Genomic DNA, 19,226 nt, shown 5'->3' with positions numbered 1-19,226 from the left:
TGTTTCTTCTTCCTCCCAAGACGGCCTCATTGAAGAAATCTCTTCTCTGCCGTTCGCTATTATTTGTCCCCTTTATTGGGGTTCCTGCGGACTGGTGGCTTGCTGGGACTGCCAGAGCCCAGGCTTTGACCCCAAAAGCTCCGGTGTACAGCCCCAGGCTTCTCCTATTTGCCAGAGGTTTCTAGACGTTGAGTCAATATTTGGACATTTTTCCCCGACTCTCCTCCCTTCACGAGTTCCACCAGGCCACCGTCACACCTGTGCACTCCCGGCACCCTTGACTATTGCCACCTGGGACGGGGCATGAGAAACAGCCCGGAAAAGCAGCCCGAAGGGTCCACACGGGACACCAGATGCAACTTCAGCCCCGCAGGAGAGACAGCCGTGTTCTTCAGTGCAGACGTAGAGTGGACCCAGGGAGCCGGTCGCTCCTCAGGGTCCGGTCTCCTGTGCCTTGTGATGGTCTATTCTGGGGAGAATTGCCAAAACAGAGTCTAGACTGGGGGACTCCTCATCACCAGGAAGGCCTAAGACAGCTCAGCCCTACCCGGGAAGGTGGGGCTGACACCGGACGCCCTTCAAGGAGCAAGGTGGACCCCTCAGCCGGCGGGGAAGGGCCCGGCCAGCAGAGACCACGAGAGGCTGAGACTCGGCAGCCAGAGGACCATGGGACCAAGAGCGGTCTGCTCTCGCCAGGCCACCTAAGCTGTTGGGACGATGTCTTGCGCAGGGCCCCGGTCAGGGTCAGGGTCAGGGTCAGGGTCAGGGTCAGGCGGCTGGCCAGGGGAGGAGGGGAGGGACGAGGCCGGGAGCAGGATGGGGGTGAGGGGGGAGGAGCGAGCGGTGCTGGAGGGGGTCCAGGGGGTGGGGCCGGGGCGGGGCCCCGCGGGAGGGCGAAGGCTCGCGGGAGGCTGACACCCCGCCAAGGTCTCGGCCGTGGAGGGTGAGGACAGACCCCGAAGACCCTGGGAAGGAGGTAAGTGGGGGGCTAGGGCCGCCGGATGGCAGCGAGCCCGGGCGAGGAGCTGCCCCACGGGCAAAGTCTTTGCAGAGCAGCGGACCTGGTACCTTGCCAGGGGCGCCCTCATCGGTGGCTTTCCACGACCGACTTGTCCAGGCGGGGTTCTCGGGGAGGCTCACCCCGCAGGCGACCCCGGTCACGGGCCGGGCGGGCCACGAGCGAAGGCGGGTGGGGATGGGGCGCTATAAGGGCCGGAGTGGGAGGAGACCCAGAAGCAGCCAAGGAGGGGGAGTCGAAGCCACGGAGCCCCGGGCCAGGTGGAGTGAGTGGGGAGACGCCCACTTCTGGGGCCTGGGTAGGGCAGGTGGCAGAAGCGGCCCGAGAGAGGGGAGAGTTAAGCACCCCGCGGTTCCCACCCGCCCTGGGCCCTCCCACGAGTTTACGTCCTCCCAAAAATATTCAGCCTCCAGCCGGACTCCTTGGGTGCACCAGCCCCTGCCCCTCCCCCGCTTTTGGCCTGAGCCAGGATCGAGGGGAGGGAGGGCCCTCTGGGAGACAGGGAAATTCCAGACTTGGGGGGGTTGAGATATTGGGGGGAAGAAGAGGCAGAGGTGCAGGGGGCGCAGTGAGGGGCTCTCAGGGGGCTGCAGGCCCGGTATGAAGAGAGAATGGGGCTTGGCTAGGGCGGCTCCAGCCAGGACTGCTTCCCCGGCTGTTGACAGCAACTCTAAAACTTCGCTGGCCCCGCGAAGGCAGGGCCAGGAGGGGTGGGAAGGACTGGGTGGACCCCCAGGATCATTTCCCCTGCTCCTCTGTCCCTGCCCGAGGCAGAGGAGGGAGGCTCTGTGGGCATGTCCTGACCCCGAAAGGAGGGGGCTCCTCAACTAAAGACCACACGCCCTCCCCGCAGGGCCAGGCCAGTTGAGGTGAGGCCATGAGGCGGCTGCTGGTCCCGCTGGCCCTGTGGCTGGGTGTGGTGGGCGCGGGCGGGGTGGAGCTCACCGAGGCGCAGCGCAGGGGCCTGCGGGTGGCCCTGGAGGAGTTTCACAAACACCCGCCGGTGCAGTGGGCCTTCCAGGAGACTGGTGTGGACAGTGCCGTGGACACGGTGAGCCGCGGGATGGGTGGGGAGGTGGAGGGCTGTAGCCAGCCTTGGACACCAGGACTTTCCCAGGAAGGGCCACCAGCTGGCCACTCCGTGGGTTAGGGCAGGGAGGGTCACATCCTGGCACTGTCTGCTCGGCTGACAGCGGTCTTGCTGTCTGTCTGCTTGCAGCCATTCCCAGCAGGTACCTTTGTGAGGCTGGAATTTATGCTGCAGCAGACAAACTGCCGCAAGAAGGACTGGAGGAAAACTGAGTGCAAAGTCAAGCCCAATGGGGTGAGTGACCGGGCGGTTCAGGCGCCATGAGGTGGCTGCCTGGGAATGGGAATGGAGAAGCCTGGGCACAGGTGAGCCCACAGGGGCGCTCTGCAGGGAAGCCAAGCGATGGTTGGGAGAAGGAACTTTTCTGTCAGTGCAGGCCCATCTTACCTCCCCATGAAGAAGCCTTTCTGCACGGGGGTCTGTCCCCCACCATGGCCAACTCACTGCTACTGGGTGACTCCTGGGCTGGAGTGTAGCTGCTCTCTGGGTTTCTGGGTTCAGGTTTCTGCCCTTCCATCACCAGCATTGTGGGTTCATGAAGGCATCCCTCCATCAGCTAAGGGAAAGGACTGGATTACATCAGTGACTTTCAGGCCTCTTGGTTCCAGAACCCTTTCGTTCAAATCATGTCTTAGAAAATGTGGGGTTGGGGAGACGGCTCAGCAGTTGAGAGTGAACTTGCTCCACAAGCCTGCAGACCCGAGTTCAAGCTCCAGCACCTATGGAAAGCGTGTGTGTACACGTTTCACCAAGTGGGGCGTCCACCTGTAATCCCAACCTGCCTGTGGCAATGGGAGGAGGAACCAGAACCCCAAAGTTCATGGCTAGACTTGCTTTCCCAGCAGGAAAAAAAAAGTTGTCCTCTGACCTCCATGTGTGCTCTGTGGGATGCTCAGAAACAAGCACACACAGACAGACAAAAGATCTTACAAGAAAACGCACGCCTTTAATCCTAGCACTCGGGAGGCAGAGGCAGGAGGATCACTGTGAGTTCGAGGCCACCCTGAAACTACATAGTGAATTCCAGGCCACCCTCGGCTAGAGTGAGACCCTACCTTGAAAAAGAAAAAAAAAAAAAAAAAGTAAACAGAATAGAGGGCAACTGGAGTCGGGTGGAGAAAGCCTGTCTGGGGAGGATTCTTGCCTTTATTCGTGTATACACGGTCACACACACATGGGAAAGTAAATCCATGTGCCACACACATGCATGCACTCACACACACTTAGCTGGGACAGACCTCTACTTCTGTACAAAATACCATAGTGTGCAGGCTGGACACGGTGACACACACCTGTAACCGCAGTACCGGGGAGGCTGGGGCAGGAAGATCACAAATTCTACACTGGTATGAGCTACGTATGGGAGCTATGTCCAAAAACTACAGAAGACGCATAGCTTGAAAACTTCTGCAATGTCCCTGTACCTTCAGCAGCTGGCCTGCGTGACCCTTCTAGAGCTTACCAAGAATCAGTACCCTCTCCCACCCTCCCATACCCTGTTTACTTCTTTGCTCTCCTCCCGTGCTCCCCTCCCCAGAGGAAGCGGAAATGCCTGGCCTGCATCAAACTGGACCCCAAGGATAAAGTTCTGGCCCGGATGGTCCACTGCCCAATACAGAGGCAAGGGACCCAGGTAAAAAGGAGCAAAGGGCCAGGCGTGGTGGCACACACCTTTAATCCCAGAACTTGGGAGGCCAAGGTAGGAAAATCACTGAGTTCAAGGCCAGCCTGGGACTCACAGTGAATTCCAGGTCAGCCAGGTCTAGAGTGAAAACCTACTTTGGAACCCCACCCCACAAAAAAAAAGAGGAGCAAAGGTTGGCAGGCTGGGTCCATGGGAGGGGTGCAAGAAGCTTGGCAGGGTGGGTCAGGAGGGTGGAGGGTGGTGAGGAGGGGCTCTGGGCATGGCCTGGGCCCTGCTGTAAGAGTGGCTGGCACTGGCAGGAGCTCCAGGAGCCCCAGTGCAGCAGGGTGGAGCAGGCTGGCGAGGACCCCCACAGTTACTACTTTCCTGGACAGTTCGCCTTTTCCAAGGCCCTGCCTCCCACCTGAGCCCTGGACAGACAGGTAGGCTGCCAGACGGCAGGGGGAGCCCTTGGGCTGTGGGAGGCAGGGAAGGAACAGGTCAAACCTGGAAGAGAATGAGCCAAAATACACTTTCCCCCTTTTCTCTACATTTGCACCTGTTTCCTGAACAGCTGCAGGCAGGACGCCGTGGAAGGAGCTCGGCTCCCAGGTGGAAGATGCCATTGTACCCCAGGCTAATAAAGCTGTTCTGAGTGTTCCTGTTGCTCCTTGGGCCGCTCTTGTCCCCTCAGCTCAGCTGTACACAAGACCAGCTGAGTAGAGTGTGTTTGTGTGTGTACACATGCGCTCACCTGCTCAGGCTCCTTCCTGCCTGGCACCCAGGAAGCAGCAGGTAGGGCTAGGGAGCGTGGAGCCTCCTGGAGAACAGAGGCAGAGGCGGGAAGTCACGCTTGCCTAGGGAATGACAGACAGCAATGCGAGTAGACACAAAGCTATTTAATAGGGCTGGTGGGTGGACAGTAACCCTGGTCGCGGGGGTAGTGAGGAGTGCGGCGGCTGCTGTGCACACAGGCTCAGCGGAGCCAGACCTGACTCTATAGGTATCTGCCAGAAACCTATGGAGTCCCTTCAGCTGCAGAGGCATGCAGCAGCAGGTTTGCCGCAGCTTGACGGAAGGAGGGCAAGGGAGTGACCCTGAGCGGGGAAGGGGGTTCAGAAGACAAAGGAAGAGGTGGTTTCTGCAGGGCTGAGAGCCCGCCGGGCCTGGGCCAGGCTGTCACTAGCCCGGCGGTCCAGGTCAAGGCACTCCTGCACTGCGTCACGGAACTGCCGGCAGACCTCCTCCAGGATGGGGCTGCTCGGGCTGGGCCAGAGCTCCCAGTACCCAGGCTGCACCCAGGGCTGGGCCTCAGTGGCCACGGGGCCTGCGCTGGAGCTGGGACGCGGGCAGCTGTCCAGATCCCGGCACAGCTGGTAGAGTTCACTACCACTCCCCCTGACTCGCTGCCCATCAATGACCTTTAGGCCGGGCAGCAGCTCTGGAACCACAGCCCAGTAGGAGGGGCTGGCACACAGTGGGTTGCTGAGCCTTGCCAAAGGGTCCTGGAGCCTCAGGTGCTCCAGGCTTTGCAGCCCAGCCAGGCACTGCAGCTGGCCCGGAGTGGATATCAGATTGCCCGCTACATTGAGGCTCTGCAGGTTTTCGCAGGCTGCCAGAGGCTCCAGCCCTGTCAGCCGGTTGTTGGAGACGTTGAGCACGGTGAGCTGGCGCAGGGAGGCCAGGGGGCCCAGGTGGGTGAGTGCATTCCCGGAGAGGTCGAGCCACTCAAGATTCAGGCACTCCCCCAGGCAGCCCAGGTCCATCAACCCCAAGCCTCGCAGCTTCAGCAGCAGGATAGACTCCAGGGCAAACTCCCCGGTGCGTGACTTCAGCAGCTGGGGAGTGATGCGCAGCCCCTCGGCCTCTCCAGGCTTCTCCCCAAGAGGCTCCATGATACCAAAAGTGGTTCACACGGCCTTGCCCTGGCGGTAGGCAACTCTGGGGCTCAGCCGGCTGCTCTCCCTTCAACTCTCCTTGGCCAGTGCCGGGAGGCCTGTTTTGATGCCCTGCTCAAGGGCCCACAGGTCCCTAAAGAGAGACAAACAGTCAGGCGGGCCTCTCCAAAGTTTGTGAGTGACCTGTGCAGAGGTAACAGTGCATGCCTGACCCAGAAGCCTTCACCTCCTGTGCCTTTAAGAACCAATAGCCAAGACCTGAAGACCCACATCTGAGACCAGCCCCAGTGGCCCACCTAAGTGAGAGTGACAACAGCCCCAGCCTGAGGGAAGTGGCCCTGTAACCCAGCTGGTCAGCCAAACTACACAGGGTCCTGGCCCTCCACATTACTAGTTGGGTCCTTCTGTCAAATCTGGACTGGGGCAAGAATCTCATTACTTCCCTGCAGTTAAGGCACCTGCCTGCAAATCCAAAGGACCCAAGTTCGATTCCCCAGGACGTGAGCCAGATGCACATGTGGCACATGTGTCTGGAGTTCGTTTGCAGTGGCTGGAGGTCCTGGCATGCCCATTCTAGCCCTCTCTCTAATAAATGGGAAAAAGAAAACAAAACAAAACGAACTTGTTTGTAAGCAGAGAAAGACAGTATGGGCATTCTAAGGTCTCTTGCCACTGCAAATGAACTCCAGATGCGTGTGCCATTTTGTGCATCCAGACCTGTCCCCCAGTGACTCCTGCCCACTATAAGCTCCCTGCCAGTGAGTTGCACAGGCTGCAAATGCATCTTTCACATCCTCCCTCAACCCATCAAGAAGGGGTCCTTGGGCTGGAGAGATGGCTTAGCAGTTAAGGCACTTGCCTGCAAAGCCTAAGGACCCATGTCTGATTTGCCAGGTCCCACGTCAGCCAGATGCTAGGTGATGCAAATGCACAAGGTCGCACATGTGCACTGGGTGGTGCACATGTCTGGAGTTCAATAACAGTGGCTGGAGGCCCTGGTATGCCAATTTTCTCTCCCTCTCTCATACACATTAAAAAGACCAGTCTGTTGGGCTTGCCTCAAAAAAAGGGGGGTCCTTATCTTCCCAGTGCCTGTTCTTCTCCATGCTCCCCACTAGCCTGAAACAGTGCAGCTCATGCTCTGTGTGCCTCATCTCTCCTCAAGGAGCCAGCAGCACAGAGTGTGTGGAAAGTGGGCACTGCTCAGGTGTATAGGCGAGACGGTGACAAGGCTGTCTTGACACCTCATCCAAACCGCTCCAGCCCACAGAGGGAAGGCAGCCAAGCACCAGGCACGAGGCATGTAAAACTGTTCTAGAAATATAAACAAGACAGCAGACAGACTCAACCCTGAGCGTTCTGAAGTGGTGGCAAGAAGAGAAGGAAGTCAGAGCCAGGGGTCTGCTTAGGCTAGCCTGCTGCCAGTGGGTTTCCTTCAGATAGGACGGGACAGGATGGGCCAGAAGGCGTGCAAAGAGCTCCATGTACACTCAGTGAGCCAAGTTGGGATTTGCCTAACGCCTGCATAAGACCATGTGAGAGAAGAAAAATCAGAAAAAGGTGACACCAGCTCCCCAGCAGTGAGTGTGACAGCCAGCCACCGGGCTTAGGAGGCAGCCAGCACTCCAGCCTGAAGAAACCCAGACACTGTCGGCGAGTGGCAGGTGAGATCCAGTTACTCGAGCCCAAGGCCAATCTACCAGCTCGTGAAATGCCAGCAAGTCACTCCAGCAGGGCAAACCTTGCTCACCTCTTACAAACAAACACACAGCCCACGGTGAAAGCAATTAGGAAGCCCTGACAGACAGACGTCAAGGGAGGACAGGACAGGACAGGACAGGACAGGACAGGACAGCAGCCAGAGCCTGAGGTCTTCCAGGTACAGACACTGGCAAACCAACTACACCTAGAGCAGCTGAGGCTGAGGGACCCTGCTGGATGGGCAGTCCCAAGTAGAGGGAAGGCCAAAGCAACCAGATCAAGCAAGGGTGGTGGCACTCAGAGTTTAAGTTGGGCTCTCTCCAGGGAGATGCCACCGATGACAGGGAGACAGGGAAGTGGGCGCAAAGATTTCAAGGGGTGATGACGATGCACACTCACCACATCAAAGCAGCAGGGACAGTGTACAGAGGCAACAGTGGAGCAGAAACCGGGGCAAAAACCAGACCTTCCCTCCCCCACAGCACTGCCTAGGAGAGCCAGACACACTCCCCACCACCCAGACCTTCCCTTCCCCACAACACTGCCTAGGAGAGCCAGACACACTCCCCACCACCCAGACCTTCCCTTCCCCACAACACTGCCTAGGAGAGCCAGACACACTCCACCACCCCTCTGCATCAGTCATGCCCTCTTGCTCACAGAGCCTCAGGCCATCTGGGTAGCCCACTGGGGTCTCAATGGTTGGATGTGACCTGTGTGCTGTGTGGTCACAGCACACCCCTGAATCTCGCTAATGGGGGGACGAGGGTGTGGTCTACGCAGGGTTACATCTGCACACAACCAGGTAGCCAAGACCCCCACCTGTGAGTCAGGATTCTGGAAGGCAGCACAGGAGGGTGACATACCTGGCCCATATGCACCCACCATGGTCTGAGCAGAGGCCAGAGCCCTCTCCTGACTAGCCTCACCTCCCACAGAAGGATGGGAACACCTCCCTCCCCCTCTTGACTAGCCTCACCTCCCACAGGAGGATGGGAACACCTCCCTCCCCCTCCTGGCTAGCCTCTCCTCCCACAGGAGGATGGGAACACCTCCTCCACTCCATCCTAGCACTGCAGGTGGAGCCGAGCAAGGTGGGAGCCAGCCTGGAGTTCCAGTCATGCAACCCCAGCCCCCAACATGAGGGTGTTTGTGAAGCTACTTAAAAGATGACATTGTAGTGTTGAACTGCTGTGGGAGAAGTGTGTTGTCTGTTCAGGTGAAAGATGCCTTGACCTGTCCTTAGAGTCAAAGCAACACAGCAAAACCTCACCCGACAGCACCCTCTCGTTTCATGGACCTTGACGACCTTTGATCAGAATTCCTTTAAGGCACCGGATACGCTGTAGATGAAGCGGTTTGTTCCGCTAGCTGTTACCAACTCTGATGTGTTTTCACAGTGGTTACTTGAGAAGGCAGGGCAAACACGTAGCACTTCTGCTCTTAGTAATGACAGTTGAACTCTCCAGTAGTATTTAATCCTTAAAAGAGACTTTAAAAAAGTTCCCAGGCTTACTGGTAAGTTTCTTTCCACCTGATGGTCTGGCAATTTCCTATTTGTATCTTTGGTTCACTAGAAATCCTCCAGAGTGGCTCACGACCACGAGAGGCAGAGTGGGGTTCATTACAATCCCTTTTCTGACTGTGGCTCAGGTGCTTGCTACTGGCGGGAATGAAGTAGATGGTGAGTGACGCTCCCAGTATGGGCGCTGGGAGCCATTTCCCACACTCCAGAAGAGCGTGTCAGTGCAGGACACAGACTGCCTGGGGCCACAGTGTCTCCTGACAGGACCTCAAGCCACCTCTGAGCCATAATGGTATTATCTGAGCCAACCAAGGCAAGCTTGAGTGATTAGAAATGAGTCTTGGCTAAAGACTGTTCTGGGCACCAAAAACCTTAAGTTGTCAGACCTTGAGCTGCATACTTCTCTTGAAGAAGAGTATGAGTGGCCCCCTCCCAAACTTTGGGTTTGTTACTAGGAAGAGAACTGAGACAAACATGAAGAGGTTTGTTTAATGGTGTGCTGTACTGGAAATCTGAAGGTTTGCAGCAAATTTAAGTTCCAACTCATTATAATTTTGATTATAATTGTGAAATTCTCAAAATGCACATGAATCAAGTTTTAATATACTTTATGATGGGTGGATGAGGCTGTCTATTGTACCATTTCTTTGGATTCTCAGGCATGGTTTGGCAGTGTAAGAACTCTGTATCATTAACAAATTCAGTAAAAAGTAAATCTATGGAAAAAAAAAAAAAGATGACATTGTAGCAGGATGGGACAGCCCATGCCTTCAGTCCCAGCAGGTAGGAAGACCACTGAGTTCCAGGCCAGCCCGAGGCCACAGGGTGGGTTACTGGTCAGCCTGAGCTAGAATAAGACCCTATTTCAAAACAATACAAAGTTAACAAGGCTCATTGTTATAAACACTATTTTATTGTTATAAACATTACTTAACATTGCTCACTGCTAAAATGAGAACGACAGACTGAGTAGTTCATCACGTATGAGCTCAACGGGAAAAGGGACTTTCACCAAGCAGACAGGGCCGTAGTTAACTCCCTTACATTTTTCAGTGATTTCCCAATGTCATAATGAACTAGATACCAAAACACAACTACTACAAGTTCCAGAGCTGCTGGTCCAGGGCCAAGAGGGTCTATGAAGCCATGAGAGTGCGCCTCTCATCTTCAAATCTCACCTGGTGACTGACCTGCCCCAAACTGTCAGCTGCTTGCCGGGCGTGTGGCGCACGCCTTTAATCCTAGCACTCAGGAGGCAGAAATAGGTGGATCACTGTGAATTCAAGGCCACCCTGAGACTACATAGTGAGTTCCAGGTCAGCTTGGACTAGAGTGAGACCCTACCTCGAAAAACCAAAAAAAAAAAAAAAAAAAAAAAAAAAAAAAAAAAAAAAAACGAACCTGTCAGCTGCTGCGTTCCCTTCTCCTACAATCCAGTCCTCCGCATTCCTGCATCCCAGCCCTCAGTCCTACAAGAACTCCGACAAGGCTCTATGCACACCTTTTTTTTCCCTTGCAAATGAGGGGTCTGCCCTACAAGTGGCCAGGGCTAAGGGGAGGCAGGTGGAATATTGACTTAGATTTCACTGGGTGTCCAGGCTCCGGGTAGCTAGTCAGTCTAATTCATCTAGAGTCCTCTGCCCAGCCTGGGCTCTCCAGGGCTGTGCCCACACTCTCCTGAGGTGGTTGCTCCACTCCAGTGCATCTTCCTTTTCAGTCTAGAGAGCAGCCTCAGAACTGTGGGAGCCAAGCCCACACCCCAGGTCTCCTGTCCTGGCTGCCTTAATGAATCCGCGTATTGCGTGAATAAGCTGTACACGCGGTCCTTGGCTCCCGCTGGCATTTCAACACAGCACTGGAGTGTATGAAACTACAGAGAACCTACAGCTACATGCGAACCCAAGAAACAAACACACACACACACACACACACACACACACACACACACACACACACACGGCTAGCTGAACTGGATCAATGAGGGGATGCAAAACGGCCTCAGCCCCTCCCACCAAACAGGCTTAGATTCTGCTGACCAGGATGCTGCATGTCCAAGCTGAGGCTCCAAGAAGCCACCAGGCAATGGCTGGCAGGCAGGCTATGGGGTCTGCTCTCCCTCGGCTGACTCATTTCTGTGGAAAATAAGGGGTGGAGGGGTGTAGTTGGGGAAGCTCTCCAGGTTAGTCTTGAGGAAGAGCAGGTGCTCAACTGCCTCCACCTTAAGTGGTGAGTTTGGTTCTGTCATGGTAGGGCTGTTCAAGGAGGAAAAGACACCTTCAGAGAAGGCTCCTGTAGGTGGACAGGACAGATAAATGGTGGCCAGCTGGGCCAGGGCTGGCCAGGCTTCACGCTTCTTCTCCCAGTAAGCCAGTGGGTCCTCCTGGGCCCCAATGGTCTCATTCTCCCGCAGGTACTTCTTGACAATGATGCTAGCCAGGTGGTTCTCAGTGGAGAGGGAGGCCCCACTCCTCTCAGAGGCCAGCAGTCCCACACTTTCCAGCTGCTCCAGCAAGCTCTTCTCTCTGTGGACCAGCAGGAAAGAGCTGGACTCGTCCCTTCTCTGCAGAGGCTCCTTCTGACCTTTCCCCTTAGCCCCAAGGCTCCTGGATAGTCTAGTGGTACCCAAATGTACACCCCTGGGACTCTGCAGGGTGCCCAAGGGACATTCAGACACCATAATTTCCTTCACTTTGTAAACAAGGACTTGCTTCCAGTGGTCAATGTCAGCCCCCACAGGCAGAATGGCCTCCACCTTGCCTTTGAAGCGAGGGTCCAACAAGGTGGCCAGCACAAATTCCTCCCGGTAGAAGAGCTCGTTGAGCTGACAGTCAGTGGAGAGCTGCAGGGCCAAGCCCTCGGCCAGACGCAAGGCCACATCAACCTCCCCCCCACTCTGCTCCATGAAATGCTTGTGAACCTGCTCCAGGAAGATGTGCAGGTAGCGCAGCTGGGGCAGCACCTGGCTTAGGGAAGCCTGCGTTGTGCTGGCCTCCCGGGCCACCATCTCAAAGGGCTGCAGGAGCTTGACAAGACTGTCTGCCAGGTTCCAAAACATGGCCGACAGGGCGGTGCTGGCCTTGCCGGGCTGCTGCTTCTCTGCATACGCCTGCAGAGCCTGCTGCTGCTCTACCACCCACCCCATCAGACGGTAAGCTGAGATCCAGTGGTCCGAGAGCTCCTCGAAGGGCTGCTGGGCCGGGAGGCCACACTGCTGCTGGAGCTGGCTGAGGAGCTTCCGGGCCTCTGGGCAGCCTTGGAAGTGACAGAAGATGGCCCTGGCTGTTCCCAGAATGATCTGGATGCTATTATGGTGACACAGAAAGTCATTCACCAGGGAGTCAAGGTAGTGTGTGAAACAAGGTACGTGGATATAGCCCTCGGCTTTCACCAACTGCTCCAGGCTGGGGCAGCCACCCAGCACTAGGAACCCGGCCTTCAGGGAGCCGTGGCCCAGCCACAGGCTGATCTGCTCCAGCAGCTCCGGCTGCCGGTCCTCTTCTGCTCGCTCCAGAGGCAAGCCTCGGACCCACAGCAAGGCTCGCTTCCTCAGGCTTCCCGACACCACAGGGCTGCCATGCAGGCGGGCTGGCACCCAGTGGGCAGTAATGGCCACGTAGTTCACCAGCGAGTCCGGGGCAGACATGGAGGCAGTGAGGTGAATGTGGCCCCCCTCGGCCCACCGCATCTCTTGGAGCACCTGCTTGCGCACGGCCTCGCGCAGCAGGGGCAAGGCTCTTTCTGAGAAGAAGCCTGGGGTGGGCAGGTGGTAGCTGGGGTCCACCTGAGCCATGAACCGCCTGAAAGGCCGAGAGGACACAAAGGAGAGGGGCAGGGCCAGGCTGCAGAGCAGCTCTGTGATGCTGCGGTTCCAAACCTGCGCTCGGGGCTCACTGGGGTCACAGGCACCACCTTGGCTCTCTCTGACTTCTGTAGGGGGGGCGGGCACGGGGGAAGCCAGCAGCTCAGATCTGCTCAGTGCCAACTCCCTGTCCCTGTCTCCAGAGGCCACGGTGCCTGGGGGGCAGGTGGGTGCTGAGCATCCTCCGGAGGCAGGGCCAGCAGCACCAGCGGGCAAGGCATTCTGCTGCACCTGCTCTGCCCACGCCACCTCCCCATCCGGGGTGCCCGGGCCTGGCCTCCTCTCCCACCTCAGCCCATGCTTACTGGCCAAGTGACGGACGAGGCCCGAGACGCGGGACCACCCTTGAGTTCTGTGCTGCCTGACGCTGCTCTGACACAGGGTGCAGAAGACACGGCAGGTGTTCTTCAAGTCCACGGTAAAGAACTGTCTGATGTCCGGCATGGGCTTCAGAACTGTGCTGTGGAGAGGGCCTGGTGAGTGTGGGGCAGAATCCAGGCTGGGGAGCTCCGCTCTTGCCGCTCTGACCACCTTTTCCAAACACGGGCGCTCCTGAAGGTTCCACGGGGGCCGCGCCTTCTCCCCGACGCCAGGCAGCACGCGCTTTCTCTTCCACTTCTTAAAGTGTTGCGTGCCTCTGGCCAGATGGGCCCCGAGGATGTCATCTTGCCTTGCTTCCTCGTTCTCCCTGGCCTGATTCCCCTCCAACCTGTCAAGACTTGGTACCTGGAGAGGCTGGGGGAGGGGCTGGAGCAGAGTAGGGGGAGAGGGGGGTTGGCCAGTACTGAGTGGAAACGACCTCACCCTCTTTCTTGGCTTCTCCCCTTCCTCTCTACATCCACAGACCTTCCTCCTGGACACCCTCCTCTTCTCAGACCGTGCAAGGGGCACCTGCTGAGGCACAAGTTTGCAGCCACGGGCTCCAGAGTCCCCCTTGGCTTCTCTCTGCCCACTGCTGGCCCGGGACTTTGCTCGGGAGGCAAGATGAAGACCAGACCGCCCCAGAGGGCGTGCTTTTCTCTTCCCAGTGCAGGCAGGTGTGTCAAGGGCACCGTCTACCTGCTTCTCTAGAACTTGGTCTGGGTCAACTGAAGGAACCAATGTGCCACTGGTCTGGGGGCAGGAGCTACTCCTTTGTAAGGACAAGTCTCGTTCATGCTGGTTTTGGGAGCCAGAGGCTCTGATTTTCCCCCTGTGTCCATTGCTGGCCTTCTCTGTTATGTCCACAAACTCAATTTTGACCTTGGTTTCCAGCAGGCCCTCCCCAGAATCCCAGCCAAGTCTACCTGGGGTGTTGGTAGCTTTTGTTTGAAACTCAGGCCTGGGAGAAGCTAGAGTGTCAGCTGGGCTCTTGGGTCTAGCCACAGGGGTGTTGGTATTCATATGGGGCTCCTGCCCCACTGAGCTTGGGAGTGTCTGTCTCCTGGGGGGTGTTTTGACTTTTTCCATTTCCAAAATGCTTGGAAACTTGGGGAAATGAGAAGTTGGGCCCAGGCTGCAAGGCAAGATGAAAACAATGTTTCTCAGTCACCCCACTAAACTCTGGGGACAGGAAGAGGGATGAGGCCACACAGAAAGAACTGAAGAGAAGCAGAGAAATATAAGACACTGAAATCCCCCAGGACTGCCTATCCCACCATTCCCAGGCCAGGTCCCCAGGGACCCCTGCACACTGCTTTCTGTGTCAAGCATCTTCTTTGCAAACGCTGACTCATTTGTTTGTTTTCCTGTCAATGTTTAGTACGTAGAAGACACCTGATGTTTCTGTTTTGTAGACTGAGTAAAGTAGGGACTTCCCCTGGGCTCACTCAGAACAACAGAAGTGGAACCACAGAGGGCATGGAGGCCCCTGTCCATGGTGCTGAGCCCTCCAGGAGGGGACTGAACAGTGTCACGAGTGGTGGGGCAGGGAGGCTGCTGAGAGAACTGGCCAGGAACGGATGGAGATCCAAATCTCTGGTCCTGAGCACCTGGGCTGCTCCTGTCCCAGGAGAGCAGGGTGAGGGCCACATGGCTCAGTTAAATGAAACATCCCATACACCCTAAGACAGGCATCACCACTCTTCCTTCCTTCCTGCTGCAAAGAACAGCATGCAGCAGCCCCGACACCAGTGACTGCAGGCCACCAGTGACCTCTCAGGCTCGCTCCATGCCACAGACTCCGGGAAACACTGCTTATACCTTCCCCCCACTGCCTTTGAACCCTACTCCTGCATGGCTCCTGCCCAGGCCTGCGCTGACAGCCTCACCACTAATTCAGGGGCCTTTTCCGAAACACCTGCATGGAGCCCCACCTGCTTCTTCCCTTTGACATGCCCTTTGCCCATGGCCCCAGAACACCGCATTTCCTTGGCTTTCTTCCCATTTCTGGCTCTGGCGTGGTTTCATTTCTAGTCCTGTCTTCCTCAGTGTCCCTTTAAGTGACATTCATTGGGCTGCTTCCATGGGTCCTCTGCCCTCACTGGACAGTCTCTGGGCTGCTCTGCTCTTCACCCACTGCCAGGGTTTGGGGTCACAGCTCTTGCTTCAGCTCCCCTTGCTCTTCCTATACTTATCCATCCTGGAAAATGGATGATTAAGTCCAACACCTGAGCGTGATCCTCAACTCATTCCCTCTCAGTCATTTTCCCAGATGTCACGTCTAGAAGCCAGAAGAGACCCATAAAGAGAAGAAAAGAAATGACAAGGAAGGAAGAGCCCAATGAGCCAGGATATGCCTCCCAGGGACAGAGTAGACATGCAGAAAGACGACCTACTAATTCTACCACAAATATCTGGACGTCAGCAGACTGCATCTCTTCCAACTAGAAAGTGAAATTAAATGGGAAGATTAAGAACAAAAGCCAGCCGGGCATGATGGCACATGCCTTTAATCCCAGCACTCGGGAGGCAGAGGTAGGAGGATCACCATGAGTTCGAGGCCACCTGAGACTACATAGAGAATTCCAGGTCAGCCTGAGCTAAAGTGAGACCCTACCTCAAAAGACCAAAAAAGAGAAAAGAAAAAAGCCAGCACACCCTGACCCAGATCACAGGAGATGGCAGCCTCTAAGAGACGACAGACAAGGCAGCTGAGGGAGTTCTGAGATGCTGCCAGGCTACACAGCCTTCTAGCCAGAAGACTCTGGGGATTAACAGGCAGTAGCTTTAAGCTAGTCTCACAGAACTCAGGCTGCCACCAAGAGATGACACGACTAAAAGGCCACGTGAGGTGATGCTTGTAGAGGAGCTGGAGAACGAGTGAAAAAGGCTGTGTAGGCCCAGAAGAGCACTGAGGGACTTACCTCAGCTCTTACTTCATGACTGAAGAGATTGCAACCCAGACCATTAGTCCAAGTCTCCAGAAGCTGTCTGCAGGTGGTGTTGCTGTCAATGAGGATATAGGACTAGGCATTAAAACCAAGCCATGGTATAGCACATGTACCAATAATAGTATAAACAAAGGGGAAAATGTCTGTCAGAGCTGCAGCCTGGGCTACACTCCAAAACCTTCACCCATAGACCTAGGAACTTGCCCAAGGCATAAATACTGTTGTGCTTCGAATTACTTTGTCCCATTAGGACTCTGTACTATGCAGACACTCTTGACCCATTCACTTGTTTCACCTACATTTACAAAATACCCATTATAGCTGGGCGTGGTGGCACATGCCTTTAATCCCAGCACTTGGGAGACAGAGATAGGAGGAGCACTGAGAGTTCAAGGCCACCCTGAGAATACAGAGTGAATTCCAGAGTGAGACCCTACCTCAGAAAAAAACAAACAAACAAAAGACCATTTTGACATAACATCTTCCTCAAGATGCAAATACAGGTGTCAAACATGATGACCTGTAACCACAGTACACCTGAAATTGTAGCACCTGGGTGAAGCAGGAGACTCTCATAATCCAGGCCAACCTGGGCTAAAATATAATCAATAGAAGTATGCACATGCGTATGTGTAGCAGGGGAGTAGCCCAGTTGTATAGTGCTTGCCTATCATGTAAGAACCACATATGTACACGCACACACAAACACGAGTGACTGGTTGGTTGGTACTCAAACCTCAGGGCAAGAAAATGTTGAAATGGTGGTCTGAGATGTCCCTGGCAGATCTCTTACCTAGCATTCATAAGCCCTGGATTCAATCCTTAAAACCATCCAAAACAACAAAAAGGCCAAAAAAAATAGGAGGAAGAGAAGTAACTTTGATCGCAGTACAGCCTGGGAAAGTGGACCAAGATACTATGAGGCAAGAAAAACTCCCAGGGGTACCTCAGGCTGACCTAAAGATAAATGGTGTCTGTCACACTGGAGAGGCTGCTGCTTTACCTTGGGCTACAGCCCCGAGATCTTTAAGCCTTGACAGTCAGTCCTGTCTATGGACCTGGGACACAGGCATGGCACAACAGTAACGTGACCCCATGCTTCCCCCACTGGAGCCCTTCAGGGTGACATCCAGGAGGCTGGCTGGTGCTGTCGAGAGCCCAACACGGAATGGGCACACTGAACAACAGGGGGAGGAGTCTTGGGACTACAGCCTGAGCAGGCAACAGACTGGGAAATGGAAGCGCAAGGTGGCCAGGTGCAACACTGGGAAGCAGGAAGGGAGCCTGCAGCTGGCTGCCAACAGGGCAACCCTCTGGAGCCACGGGTGGACAGAAGACACAGAGCTGGGAGAAGGAGGGGGCAGAGCAAGGCCCCGTGATGATCCTATCTTCCCACAAAGTTCTGTCCAGATGAGTCTGAGGGTCATGTAAACAAATCTTCAGACATGTTTCTACAGAAAATGGGAAGCATCAAGAACAAAGAGGGGCCGGGCCAGGCGTGGTGGTGCACATCTTTAATCCCAGCACTTGGGAGGCAGAGGTAGGAGGATTGCTGTGAGTTCAAGGCCACCCTGAGACTCCATAGTGAGTTCCAGGTCAGCCTGGGCTAGAGTGAGACCCTACCTCAAAAAACAAAACAAAAAGAACAAAGAGGGTGGGTTGGAAAGATGGCTTAGCGGTTAAGGCGCTTGCCTGTAAAGCCAAGGGACCCAGGTTCAATTCTCTGGGACTCACGTAAGCCAGATGCACATGGTGGTTTAAGTGTCTAGAGTTTGCAGCGGCTGGAGGGCCTGGGAGCTCCCATTCTATGTGCCTAACTCTCAAATAAATAGATAAAAATATTTTAGAAAGAAAGAAACAACAGGGTGACTGCTCAGGTAAGGGAGTGAACAAGGGTCAGTCGTGACTGAGAGACAAAGAGAAGCACTGAAAGGCTGAGATGATAGAGAAGCCAAGGGAAATCCTTCCAGAGAGACAGAAGAATAGCGACGAAGACCGTGAAAGCTGGGCAATGCAATGCAGTGAAGTCTCAGCATCGCTGGGGGAAGTGGGTCGCAAGGACCCCGCGGACGTCAAACCTGTGGATGCTCAGAAGTCCCTTTTACAAAAGGGCATGGCAATCGCATGTAACCCCCACACAATCCTCCCCTACGCTTTAAACCAGCTGTACACCACCTAGGACGCCGAGTGTAATGCTACATCAACAGGTGTTGCTTTGGGAATTGTAGAGAAAAAAAGAAAAAGAAAAAAAAAGAACTGTCCGTCTGCAGAGTGGTGACAATGGGAGCAGCCACCTCACGGGACTGTAATCGGTTAAGGGATTTTTACGTCCTTAACGGGTGCGCAGGGGCAGCTCCAGACGACGCCGGTGTGTTTGGAGGGCGGGACGCCCGGGAGGGACGGAGAGGCCGTCGGACAGCAGTGCAGGTCAGGCCGGCGGACCTCGGGCTCCCAGGTCGGCCAGGAACTCTCCCGGCCCCGCTTACCTTGGACCGAGCGCGGGGCGGGGGCAGAGCGGGCACTCGCCGGGGCCACCGAGGGACAGCAGCGCGACCAGGCCGGACCCGGCTCCCGCCGCCCGCCCGGCTTCCGGAGCCCGGCTCGCGCGCCTCAGAGCGCGCCCACGGGCTGACGGCGGCGGGGGGATCCGGGATGCGCAGGGCGGCTCCCGAGCCAGGGCCGCGGGGTCTCCGCGCTCACCCCCCCCCCCAGCCCCGCCGATGGTACATTCCACGAGCGGCGGCGGCCGCCCAGTGCGCCGGCGCGAACCCGCCGCGGCCGGAAGTCGAGCCAGGGCGGTCGGCTAGGCGGGAAAAGCGCGGCGGGCGCTGCGCCCGGGCGGCTTGGCGCGGGTGTGGTGGCTCTGCGGCCGCTGCGGACGAGCTCCAGATGCGTGCGCGCTCTTGTGCGGCTGGCTTGCGGGGGCCCTGGGGGATCGGACCTGGGTCCTTTGGTTGTGCAGGCGAGCCCTTTCTCCAGCCGGAAGAACTTGTTTCTATGGCCTTGCCGTGTTCAGTAGCCTGCACTCTGTGCTCCAGGCCGACAGTGCCCTGGATTTCCTTCTCCGTTGACTAATGAATGGTCCCTGATACTGTGCATCCTGGGCACTGCGCCGCCCAGTCCTATGCAGACTAAAGAGGCTGCAGTAACGACAGTGAGGTAGTTTAGGGTGACTGGGCAGCGAAAATAAAAGCAGGGGA

The 19,226-nt window shown here is 56.2% G+C and overlaps 2 protein-coding genes across 4 annotated transcripts; one reads left to right on the top strand and one right to left on the bottom strand.

Annotated features, from left to right (window-relative positions):
• The first annotated feature begins 892 nt into the window (after positions 1-892).
• Rarres2 (retinoic acid receptor responder 2) lies at positions 893-4,392 on the top strand. Its single transcript, XM_045160570.1, has 6 exons — positions 893-976; positions 1,872-2,069; positions 2,238-2,342; positions 3,646-3,741; positions 4,053-4,175; positions 4,307-4,392. The coding sequence occupies exons 2-5, from the start codon at positions 1,896-1,898 to the stop codon at positions 4,158-4,160; spliced, it is 483 nt and encodes a 160-aa protein (XP_045016505.1). The 5' UTR covers positions 893-976; positions 1,872-1,895; the 3' UTR covers positions 4,161-4,175; positions 4,307-4,392.
• Positions 4,393-4,610: 218 nt separating this feature from the next.
• Positions 4,611-18,602, bottom strand: Lrrc61 (leucine rich repeat containing 61). Of its 3 annotated transcripts, none has more exons than XM_045160377.1 (3): positions 18,513-18,602; positions 16,000-16,081; positions 4,611-5,763 (listed from the first exon to the last, which is right to left on the bottom strand). In XM_045160377.1, the coding sequence occupies exon 3, from the start codon at positions 5,625-5,627 to the stop codon at positions 4,848-4,850; it is 780 nt and encodes a 259-aa protein (XP_045016312.1). In that variant the 5' UTR covers positions 5,628-5,763; positions 16,000-16,081; positions 18,513-18,602; the 3' UTR covers positions 4,611-4,847. The 3 variants fall into 3 exon arrangements, with proteins under 3 accessions (XP_045016312.1, XP_004672083.2, XP_045016311.1); XM_045160376.1 differs by lacking the exon at positions 4,611-5,763 and adding an exon at positions 10,257-14,210; XM_004672026.2 differs by lacking the exon at positions 16,000-16,081 and having other exon boundaries at positions 18,513-18,599.
• Between the last annotated feature and the right edge of the window lie 624 nt (positions 18,603-19,226).

This window comes from Jaculus jaculus, chromosome 10 (genome assembly GCF_020740685.1).
Source record: "Jaculus jaculus isolate mJacJac1 chromosome 10, mJacJac1.mat.Y.cur, whole genome shotgun sequence".
Taxonomy (NCBI): Eukaryota; Metazoa; Chordata; class Mammalia; order Rodentia; family Dipodidae; genus Jaculus; species Jaculus jaculus.
Note: the sequence above shows the minus strand (reverse complement) of the source record. Positions and strands in the feature narration are given on the sequence as shown.